At 42.2% G+C, this 12,508-nt stretch overlaps 1 protein-coding gene across 1 annotated transcript in view; it reads left to right on the forward strand.

Moving 5' to 3' along the window:
• The first annotated feature begins 4,447 nt into the window (after positions 1-4,447).
• Positions 4,448-12,508, forward strand: part of LOC139661471 (brevican core protein-like) — a 45,533-nt gene continuing 37,472 nt past the window's right edge. The window contains exons 1-4 of the mRNA XM_071539911.1: positions 4,448-4,814; positions 5,886-6,060; positions 6,244-6,371; positions 9,455-9,748. Of these exons, the coding sequence (XP_071396012.1) occupies positions 4,448-4,814; positions 5,886-6,060; positions 6,244-6,371; positions 9,455-9,748 (964 nt within the window). The remainder of the gene's footprint in view (positions 4,815-5,885; positions 6,061-6,243; positions 6,372-9,454; positions 9,749-12,508) is intronic.

Here is a 12,508-nt window from a genome sequence, read left to right on the forward strand (position 1 = left end):
GTCTAAACCAGAGCTGAATGAGCATATCACTGTGAGATACCTTCCTCCAAAACGCGTCCTGCATAGCATTAATGTGTTCAGGTGAACGCACAACAATTAGCCAGTCCAAAGCAGTGTCTAAATTAAAACAATAAACTTATTTTAAAGTTGTTTTTTGTTGATACCTCAGTGATTCTTTATCTAAGATTCAGACGCAGTTAGAGGCGGCTGCGTAAAGTGACTTAATTGTTTCGATTGGGTGGATGGGAAAAGTTCCGCCAGAGATATAGTTCTTCACAATATTGATAGAAATTCATGTGGGTGACCAAACTCTTAGCATATGAACGAAAATCACCAAGAGACAGTTGTCTGCGTTGCCTCCTGCCACGCACCAGCCTGTTTCCACCGCGCACCCTTGGGTAGGACCGGTGCGCTCCCCACAGCGCATCGTTTGGAGACCTTCTTATAATCAAAGGTAGTAGTTATTTTTTCGAATTCCTTTACTAATACACATCGAGATATAAACATAACTCATCCCCTTTATATTTGGGGAATGCTTTTTGATAGCTGATTATCTTAAAGCTGTGAAACTAAGAGGGGATTTAGGGGTCCGAAGTGAAGTTGAAACCCCCTAATGAGAAATGTGTGATCGGCGCAAGTGATTTGTGTGATTTGGCAACAGCCTGACTGGATGAGGATGTACCTCTCGGACACAGGGCCTAATTAAGTTTTTTTCCCTCCTCCCCAAGGTGTCTCATTCACTTTTCAGATGGGCACTCTGCCCCTCCTCTCTCTAACACTGACGAAATAACAGAGTGTGTAAGGCAAAATTGAACTTGTTGCTTGCCAGCACTTCACGGTTTCTGTTGCTCGGATCAGAACCAGCATCATACTGGAGAGGGACCCCGCAACTCTGGGACATCAAGGCGAAAAGAAAGGCGCACCGGGAAGATAAGTGCATTTGCGCCCGATTTGCGGTGGAGATACTTGGGCACTTTTTACGCATGCATGTAACGCACTGGGACTAACTGGATTTAAGGATATAAATCGATTTTTCCTACATTTTATGGAATAAAACACTGTTCAACGTAAGTTATTTCTATGATTTTATTATGACATTGAAAATGTTAAATATTATTGTTGGCTACCGTTTCCCAGGGTTAAGACTGTTATTACTGGGCTATAGTTCGCTTATTGTTTTCTAAATAGGTAAGCTTTTGTTAGGGTATTAAGAAAATGTTGGCCAAACCATGCCTGAATAAAAACATATCAAAATGTTTAAGTATTGCCAACCACAGCTTGTTTAACATGAACCCGCCCAGTCATTCCCTTGTCCTTAGATAACCCACCCCGACTGCATCCCGCTAGTCGACTGTGTCTAAATGAATGTCCAAAAACAGAATAGGGTATTGGAGACTAGGCTACTCCAACATTTATTATTATAGCCTACTGTTTGATGTGAAATAACAATAATCAACGCTCACTGATCCCTTCATGAATTGTATTGAGCATCCGCCAGCAACAGGTGTTTCTGTGAGAAGAAAGTCATATACGGTGCCAAATCAAGAAATCAAAGTCTGGAATCCATTTTGTTATTGGAAGGAAGTGACAAATTTTCTAGCTCTCAGTAGCAGGTATTTGTATTTCATAGCGGGGAGCATCTCGCAGCTGCGCGTAAAGGGCCACTGTCCTCACAAGCTCCAAAAACCTGCAACCAATTATACGCCTGTGTGATGCTTAAGTGGTGATCTTCCTCTGTATAACAAACGGCCCATTTTTTCAGTTTCCTAGAAATCCTCAAATGCAATTGACCCTGCTGAACGCGCCATTATATAGGCTAGAGGGATTTTTACGCAAATGGGAAACAAATACGGGCGAGAGATGTCATTACATTATTTGACCCAGACTTCTTGCACTTATTTTTTTCCCCGAAGCCCCAGCATTTCATTTTCTTTCCATGACTCTTTTCAGGGTGGGTCCGTTGACTCAGGATAGATTCTGGGAGTGTTGGCATTAAGTCACACAGATATACCCACCCTGAAATATTCTCCATCTGATTTTACATTAAGGTCATTTGTCATTGCCATGACGTAACGAGCATAGAAGTTGGGGTTTGTATTGTCTCGTTTTCAATTGGTTATCTAGGATATACAATTTGCCACTTGTGTTTACATAGCGGGGTGCAAATGAGGGCAGGGGGCTGACTGCTGCGTGTCCTCCTGTCTCCAAAGCGTTTGCAGTCCGACCCCACAGGAGGTTTTACCTCTCAGCCAAGCCACCCACACATTCGCTGCAAAAAAAATGCTATCTTAACAAGTCATAGTCTAATTTTCTGCCTTCAAATCTTGTTTTTCCTTCAAACAAGTGGAACCACTCTTCCTCTGGGGTAACCCTAATTCCACTTCTGTCCAGTGGCCTTTGAATTATTTCTGTTGATGATTGTTCTGCAAAGTGTCATTATCTTGAAACAAGGAAGATCAGTAATACTCAAGTTAAATTCTTGGAATAAATCGATTTGCATTGGAAACAAGTGACATTATCTCATCCCACTGGTCAAAAAATATTTTAGGATTCACTATTAGATTAAATGACTTGTTAATATGGAAGTTTTTTGCAGTGTTTAAATGATTTGAACAGACCATTGAATTGCCCTGAGACACACAGGCTACACTGCCATGGTATGATGAGAAAATTGTTGAACAGACTCTCTAACTTGTGTTGACTGAAATAGAGTGAGATTCTGTTGTTTCTCATTCAATCTGTGCAAAAGTGCAAGCAAAAAAAAAAGTGAAAATGTAGACACGTGATTGCATTGTTAGAGAGAATATTTAACATAACATAATTATTACTACTAATGCTTAAGGCTTTATATGGGTTGCCTCCTAATGCATCTTTTATTTCTTTCAACAGATGATCCTAAATATAAAGCATATCCTGTGGTTATATTGCCTCTGTCAAGCTGCAGCTGGAACAGGTAAGTTTAGAATGGATCTCTCTCTCTCTCTCTCTCTCTCTCTCTCTCTCTCTCTCTCCCCCTCTCTTTCCTCTTTCTCCCCCCCCCCCCCCCCCCCCTGTGTGTTTAGACTAACATAACACTCTTTTGCCATCCAGTCAGTTGACACAGTCCCATTCAGCTGCCGTCTATATTCTGTAGCTTATCTGTAGCAAACTGAGTGATTTATCAGCGTTTCAGCATTAAGGTTTCACTCCCTTCTTCAGGCAGCAGACTGTGTTAAGCCTGTTCCTGGGAAACCTATGAGACACACTGACAGGTGAAGGTCACCCAGTGTTGGGCAGCAGTGGGCGTCTCGGGCCCCCCTGGTCCCCGGCTCTGTTTCTGGGTATGGATGGACACCTTTCAATTAGACCCTGGTTCCAGTCTGGGAATAACAGCTGGTTTCACCCGTCATCCTAATAAGGCCCTCTGTTTAAGCACACTCATGCCTCAGGCTCTGTCCCGCCGCTGTTTCCAGAGCATTCCCCACATTGTTCCTCGTGAGCGTTCACCCCCACCTCCCCCATTCCCCCTTAAAAAAAATAAAAAATAAAATCTAACATCTTCAAATGAGATAATTCCTTTCCACAAGCCTAATAGCGTGATTCAGCCTGTTGCCATGGAGTTGTGTCTGGCATCATGTGGAAGTCTTGCTGTGCCTCATGCTGCACACAAGCAAATGAGTGAGACTGAGATACAGTCACTAGTCTCATACAGTGGAGGGAGCTCAGCGGGTGGGAGGGTGTGTGTGTGTCTCTGTGTGTGTGTGTGTTGGGGGGGGAGGGGTGTATAGTGATTACTTAGAGTGTGGTTTAGCAGTAGTTAAATGCTTTAGTCTTTGCTACAGGAAATAAGGATGATTCACTGGTTGTGGTCTCCCACACAGAATATTCAAGCTCTAAGAATTAAACTAAATGTCTGTGCTGCATTATACATGGCTAACAACATTCAGAAAGAAGGTTTTTGCTGAGAATAGGAGGTCATGCGAGGTGTGCTGCACACTTATGACATATTTCAATTCATTTTGCATGGGTCTACTTGTCATCATCAGTTAGTATTCATGTTAAGGAGAAACTAACATGCACAGACTGCAGCACTGGAATAACATGGAGTGATGCAGCCATGACCAATTATCTTGTGCTTCATACAACTGTACATACACTACATTGAGTGTTATATTAGTTCCCACCCCCATCAGTTTGAGGATGAGGATTGACTTTCCGAGAGCCATTTTCAGGCCATGATGTATGTTTTTTTTATTTTTTTTTTATAGTCTGGGTGTAGTTGTCACACCCAGTACACAGCAATACACTACATGCCTCTGTTACAAATGAAAGCATTTGAATGAAGCAGAAACTGAAGAATAGAAAAAATAATATGATGTATGATGTACTAGTGAACTGAACAATATAGATAGATGCTCCATTTAACCCTGTTGTTTTATGCCCTTCAGCCTCCAACACACTAACTATGATGAGGCCAGTGAGCGGTTCCCTCTCGGGGAAGGTGAACCTGCCATGCTTCTTCTCCACCATCCCAACCTCTGCACCCGTCGTCATCAGCACCAACGGAACAACCATTTTCAGCAAAGATTACTTGCGCATCAAATGGACCAAAATAGAGGGAGAGGTGGAATCAACAGTTCTGGTGGCACAAAATGGCGTCATCAAGATAGGCTCCAGCTACAGGAACCGCGTGTCGGTGCCCAGTCACCCTGAAGATGTGGGCGATGCTTCACTGACGATGGTCAAGCTGCGTGCCAGTGATGCGGGCACTTACCGCTGCGAGGTCATGTACGGCATTGAGGACACACAGGATACAGTGAACCTCGATGTCAATGGTAAGAGTTTCTTGATTTCCTACCCAGATCATACTGGAATCAGAAGTCTTTAAAGTTGTTTCTATGAGATCCTCTTTGAATGTAGCAGGGGGGGTTCACCGAATAGTAAAATGCATTGTAAGCGGTGATGGGAACGCAAACAGTATGAGATAACTGTGAGTGCCCTACTGCTTTCTTTGACAATAGCACCCCAGTAGTTACGCAGAGTAACTACAATTCTCAGTACTTCTTATTTTAGAGGCAGAACACTCTAAAAGCTAAAACTATGACCCCCTATCATCTGGGGTACCGCCATGCCACTGGAGCTTTTTCACTTGATGGGACGGTTAGTGGGTATTACCAGGAGTCTTTACTCTGCCTCCACCCAACAGAAGCCTTTGTTCTCACACTCAACAATCAAAGTCTGTTCAATTGCATAGACACACCTCTCCAATATTCCTCAGTGTCATCCCACTTCTAACATAAATTTAACACAGAGCTCAAACTGATAATGCAACTGCACTGAACTGTCTTCAGCCAAAAGCTATATTCCCCTAGGAGGATGGTTAGCAGTCCTTACCTAGTGTCTCTTTACAGTATATTCTACAGTATATGCTGTCATTTGAGAAGTATTCTGGGAGATATAACTCATGTTTTGGGAGACATAGAAAACACGGGTGGGGGGATACTGGGATAGTTTTGGCTTTCTCTGGTATACAGTCTGAATAACCTCTCTTCCAACAATCTGCAATGTTAATTAGTGCCATCAATCATTTCTTCGCATGTTTATTGTCCACAAATATGGGGATTTCATGGCCGTGGCATCGTCTAAATCATCTATAGTTATCTAGTTCATTTGTGGTGAACTGTAAAGTATTTCACTTATCCTCATGGTTTATTGCAACGTTCACTCTTTCCAAAGAAACTGAGAACCTCATTTATTTCACTCATGGTGTGTGCTTTATAAGACATTTACCATAATTTATGGTGTTGGAATGGTTATGGGTTCCAGATTACTATGTTGTTGTTAAACAATTTTCTATGCAAACCTTAATTTGTGCTGGTTTTTTTTGTCTTCCTATTTGCACCCAGGTGTTGTCTTTCACTACCGGGCAAGCACCAGCAGGTACACTCTAGACTACCAGAAGGCCGTCCAGGCTTGCCAAAACATTGGAGCAACCATTGCAACAGCTGACCAGCTGAAAGCAGCCTATGAAGATGGCTTTGACCACTGTGATGCCGGCTGGATTGCTGACCAGACAGTGAGGTCAGTTGAACTTCACTCCCTGTTTTCCAGTCATTTATTTTAAACAACAATATTATTCAATGACAGCATTCGCTTGCTTTCCCTACTGGTCAGAAAATGCTTTTGAAGTGACTGATCCGCACAAAATTGTGATGATTCGACCTACATGTCCTAAAATGGTTCTTCATTCCTCTTTCCGTACAGATACCCAATCACTAAGCCCAGGCGCGGCTGCTATGGCAACCTGCAGAATAAACCTGGGGTTCGGTCCTATGGAGCCAGGAAAACCAGGGAGACCTATGATGTATATTGTTATGTAGACAAGCTTAATGGTAAGACACACCCACAGCACTAGCATGTTCTAGTTCTCTGGACATAACTTCTGACACTGTAGTGGGTTGTGAGAAGATGCACTGAGGTGCTGAGTGGAGGCATTGACACTTCCTCTGGCTGAGATCAAAGACACCTCAAAATGACCACAGTACCAAAGCAAATTACTTTTACCGCTAAGTTCAATAGAAAGTAAGAGACAAACTGCCAGTATCTCGACTCTAAAACAGAATTCTGAATTCAATGTCCTACCACAGTGGTTTTTCAAGAAGTCACCAACAAATATGCGATAATGGGTGTTTCAAATGCCTCTGGCACTGCTTACGGGAAGTGCCTGCCAACAGTCTTTATCCGTTTGTTCATCGTCCAGGCCGAGACTGCTGACACACTCAACCCCACTCATGGCGGAAAGCATTTTATGGGTGTTACAATCACTCTTGACACCGCTGAACCCCAGTCAGCTCTCTTTGGTTCTTCTTCTTATCTGAGATATGCACAGTTTAGCCCATAGATTTTCTGCTACGGTACATAATGCTGAAGTTTTAATTATTGTGACACAGGTACGTTATTTCAGGCCGTTTCCAGGTATTGCAGATTGCCAGCACTGATAAATAAACAACAACTAGTCCATACCTGGGGATGCGCGCTACAACTCCGCACAGGCTTGCAAAAAATGCGCATAAACAGCGTAAATTTGGGAAAATGGAAAAATCAGCTTCATCAGTCCCTGCCTATGCCAATGCTCAATGCCCATGTGCAGTTTGATTGGCCAACCCATTCAGGAGCAAAATGGATGCAGACAGACAGACGGACAGAGTTTTCCTTATTTTATAGTATGATTATTGTTCTTCTTAGGAACATCACTGCATGCACGCACTCGCCCATGCACACACACATACCGCCCACTTGCGGTCTTTCCCAATCCCAGCGTCTTACTAACCAACACAAATTCATGAAGTTGTTGACTCACCATGCATTTTCCCCATGTCTTTTTGTTCAGCAAACTGGCAAATTCAAGTATTTGCAAATCAATTGGTAATGAATATGAAGCCATCATTCAGCACTGTGACATTTGTATTATTAGTGTTGAAGGGTCCCAGCTGAGGAGCAGATGTAGACAGTGGTGTGAGCCAGGGAACGTCTCACCACCCCACAGCCGCTAGGGAACGCACATGCATCTCCCACTGTTAGCTGTAATGTACCGTTACTGTAGGCCTACTGTACATGGCTGGTAGGAAGGTTTTTTAAATTGAATGCAACACACAACATGCTCTCCTTTCAAGTTCATTGCATTCATTCATTCAGTAGCTGAAGGCTTCTACATTGCATTCACTAAGATTGGAATGCGGACCACATAGAATCAACCATGATGCAATTACGGCAAATATGGATGTAATTTGCTGCTGTAATTGTCTGTTCAGCCATGGCTGCTCTCACTGTCATGCTAACTACTGAATTCTTCTACTGTTTATTCCAAATAAACGTATCGTTTCCTGTACGCCAGAGGATTTTTTGTGGGAAAGACCGACCTGACACTGGGTGTTTAGAACAGCAAATGAAAAAGACTTTATGAACAGTGTGTAAGGTGAATCGTTATTGTTTATATCAATCAGTGATAATGAGTAGCAAAACAAACATTTATTTATATGAAAATGTCACTGATTATTATCTCCACTTTGTATCTCCACAATTTTCTGGGAAACCAGTCATGTTTAGCTAAGATCGCTTGACAGGTTAATTGCAACTTTAGCTGAATGAAAATGAATCACTCTGTAAGTAAACCATGGGAATACACCTACTGTGTAAGCAGGTTGGAGATGCAGGCCAAGTAAAATCCTGTTTACTTGCTCCCTGACTAGCACGGGCACTGTCTACATCCATTATAGATCCTAGAGCTAAAATATGGTGTTTATTTGACCGTTTTTGGATATATTCATATATGTTCTTGAAGGGTTTTACATGTAGATGGAAAATAAGCTTTTCCAACACATCATAACGTAAAAGTACAGGTTTGACTTAGCAGTTACATTCACTGCTAGCATTAAGAACCATACTAGAACACTGAAATACATGTAAAACTAATGTTTACCAATCCCTTATTGTCAGTCATCAGTACATTTTAGAGGGGAGAAAATGCAAACAAAGTAAACAAAGCCATAATTGGTCAAAAGAGTTGCAAACTGGCATTTCAGTTTGGTCCTTGATTGGTTGATTGTGTGGTGTGGTGCGTTTCATGTCTCACACCGCCAGCTTCAAAGAGGAGCGCAATTCCTGGGTGGAAACAAGGCAATGTCCTAATTTTAATGCCATAGTAAATCAATGGGACATGGAAACCACCATGGACTCTTTTTTGAAAAGTTACACCCAAGCCTAAGTGAAAACATGTAGTCAGTCACTCATCCCCTCCCGCTGTTATTTGGTTTCAATTAAGATCTTGTCTTTCTGTAATCTTTGATTTATATTAGTGCATAAGCAAAGATAAATATTCATAATGTCCATAGTGCATTATCATCTGTGAAGGTAAGACCTTCAGACTAACAACACGAAGGACAGAAGTAAACACATAAGGTATGAACTGGCTCACTCGCCCACTGAGGGGGAACCTAATGACCTGAAGCACAGACACACTCATTGACAGGCCAGGCACATAGTCAGCATTGCTATCCCACCTCAGAATAAGAGCAATGAATGAACTTCTATTGTCCTAAATAGGATTGGTGGGAGATGTTTTGGGCCTGTGCCCCGCACAGCTGTGACTTTTGTCAGCTGTTATTGGGCTATGTCTCTACTGAAAGGTCAGAATGATGTGAACAACTCTAGCTCAACATTAGTCCCAATGATGGTGTTTTAGTCTGTTGACTGCAGGGTTCGGGCCAATTCACCCTCAGCTCAAACAATTCCAAATGAAATGTGAAACAACTGTTCATCAGTTGATGATATAGCATTGATCGTTAGTTTATTCATTCAGATTTATTCATTCATATCATCAGTCCTGATCTTTTTGATGTTGCGATGATTCAACTGTCAAAGAAACAGCTGTACTTCAGAGTCAAGTTGTCATTGCATCTTGTCGTCTTTGTTTCAGGTGAAGTGTTCTATGCTTCCGTGAGCCGGAAGATGACTTTTGAGGAGGCCAGCGAAGAGTGTAAGAAGAGGAATGCTGTCCTGGCTTCCCCCGGCCAGCTCCACTCCGCCTGGCGACAGGGCCTGGACCGATGCGACTATGGCTGGCTCTCTGATGGCAGTGCACGACATCCTGTTGCTGTACCCAGAGTGCAGTGCGGGGGAGGCCTGCTTGGTGTCAGGACCATGTATCGCTACAGAAACCAGACAGGATTCCCAGAACCCTCTACTAAACTGGGAGCTTACTGCTTTAAAGGTAAACTCACTTGTCTTGTTCTTACCATTTTGTATACTGGTCTGTATGGTACTGGTATGTATGGTGGTCAATATACTGTACATGTTTATACTTGCAGACTTACTTACAGACATTTCCTTTCAAAAGGCCAGGCCCAGGCTGTGAGGAGCTATGATCTCATCTCCTCAGGGAATAGCCTCTCTTCCCCCACCCTTTGATTTTCTGCTTCTTTGCACCTCTACACACATTCCCACATATAAACTAAATCAACAATCTTTATAACATGTAAAACCTGTAAAATCTCATCCTCTATCAATTGTTCTATTAATTGGGATTTTTGTCTTTCTTTTGTTATTTGTTTTATAATAACAGCAACAAAGCAGAGGGAACCAAATCATTTTTTACGAGCGTGTGTGTTATATGACTGATTGGTTTTGCAGACTACAGTCACTTGCTGACCTCAGTGTCTTGCATTTTGGTTTCCCGCCCATTTCCATGGCAACAAAATTGACCAAGAGGAGGGTGAAATCATAAGGCTAAGCCCTGCTTTCTTTGAATTTAATGGACAGAGCAGTTCTTATTCTAATGGAGGGATTACTGACCAATAGTTTACTGTAGCGTTGTGAACAGTCAGTATCTGTCTGTTTTTGTTACCTCTATTACTTCCAGGCTCGGCTAATCAAGGCTCCTTAAGCTTTATCCTCACACAACCTCACTGGTGTTGTTTTAGCTGTGAAATGAACTAAAACTGTTTACATACACACCATTACCCCAGTATTGTTCAGGATTCTCTAATATTCCATTTTAGAATTGCTGAAAGTAAAACATCAGATTTATAAAAACCCAAATAAATTGTTATCCCAATTATGAGAAACCCACAGGAAACCTGTCTAGCCAGGATGTTGAGGCATGTTTACATTTTAATCTATTAATTATAATTATGTTGCACGCTTATTTCGCATGGTTTCTGAGGGCTTGCTTGCTTGATGTCTATACAAGTGTATTTACGTATGTACAGAATATGAAAGATGCATAAAATGAAGACCTTGACTGCCATTTCATCAATAATACTATGTGCATAAATACACATGTTGCAAACCATGGTGATTACTCACCATAGGAAAAAAGTAGAATATAGCTGATGGTTCTCCATAAACACAAAAATTAGGGCCTCAAGTAACACTTTATGGTTCACTGGAAGTTAGCTCAATTAGACTAATCCCTCAAAATGTGAGTGTTCTTTACTAATCAGTATCCCCAGGGCAAAACCAAATGACAGAAGATATCAGCCACTGGGCAAAGTAGCAAAAGTTACTAAGATCGCACCTGTCAGCCTTTTTAGTCTCACTATCTAACTCCCTTTTTGCCTTTCTCCTCTCATTTCCGCTGTCAGAGTTTGCCCTTTCTCCGTCATTCTCACTTGTACTTATCAGAGCAGACGTTTGGATAATGGACAAAGCTACTGCTGGACTTCTAAATCCAGTCATCCTCGGTGACCCCTGACCTGGCCTTTCCATCTTTACAAATGAGGGGTTGGACAGATAAGCCATCCCCTTCCAGGCCATTTACTGCCCCTGAGTCATGGCTAGCTCTCGCAGTGATAAGTCCCCATGGGGTTCAGAGGGCACACAAACAGGCCACCCTCACCTCCTGCTCTGTGTGTTCCTTGTCAGCTCGTCTCAGTCGTGCTGTATTTACTCCCGTCTAAGTGCTTTTCAAGTACCCTCGTTTGCTGGGACGCACTCCATCATTTCCTGCTTTCCCACTCCCAATAATATCTAAAAGAAAAAAGGAGATATTATGTAAACATAGGTCAGTTAGACTACACAGAAAGAGAGAAAGTGGAGGGGGGTGGGGGGTGATAATTGGTCTCTGATTGGTTTCTGGTTTTTCCCGGAGAAAACAAAGGCCTCAGTAACAGCAACAGCACAATAACATGAGTGAGATAATGCAGTCCCTCTACTTTGAACAGAGCAGGCTCTATTTTTCCTCTTAGGGAAAAATGTGTCTCACACCTTACATCAGAGATAGTTTCACGAAGAGAGAGGGCTAGTGCGTAATGGTCAACAGCTGGTGTCTGCTTTACACAGTCTGTCTGCGCCACTGAGGAAAGCCTCCTGAAGCTGTTGCACTGCTGTTTATGTGTATGAGTAAGTGAGAGAGAGCATGGGATAGGGGAGAAGAGGGAGAGAGAGGGCAAAAGTTAAAGTTAAGTTAAGGAAACTTAAGTGAGTGAAGGGAACTTGCTGATTAATAATTCTTTGAGAAAAAGTAGCCAATTTGAGCGGTGACATTAAACATTCATCTTGATTCAAGAGAGATGATTATATAATTGAGGACCATCACAGGCGCCTGAAAACATGAAATCAGGGGCTGCTGGACAACAGGAAAATACCAGTAAACACTCAGACAGACCGTGGGAGGAGAGAGGAGAGCAGAAGACAAGAAGGCTCACGGCGACTCAAACAAAACCACAACACTAGATTCCTAAAAGTTTATATGCTGTTTCTCCTTTGTAATGGTCCTGTGAACGCTTTGAGACAAGTTAGGAAATGTTTAGAAAAACGTTCTAAAAGTGCACTTGTCTTTGTGTAAAAAAAAAAAAAAAAAGAACACTTTGAAAATTACCTCACTTACATTATCTTCTGTGAAGTGATGACAAAATAGCCCATTTCATCAGGCACAAGGGAAAGAACATAAAATGGGAGATCAGCATGATAATATTAGCTTCACAGAAACACTAAGACTAAATTGCAGTTATATGTCAACCATTGTTAGCTC

Source organism: Centroberyx affinis, unplaced genomic scaffold (assembly GCF_046629955.1).
Source record: "Centroberyx affinis isolate AG114_WGS23_722 - 3 ecotype Tasmania unplaced genomic scaffold, CSIRO-AGI_Caff_v1 ptg003531l_1, whole genome shotgun sequence".
In the NCBI taxonomy this organism is placed as follows: Eukaryota; Metazoa; Chordata; class Actinopteri; order Beryciformes; family Berycidae; genus Centroberyx; species Centroberyx affinis.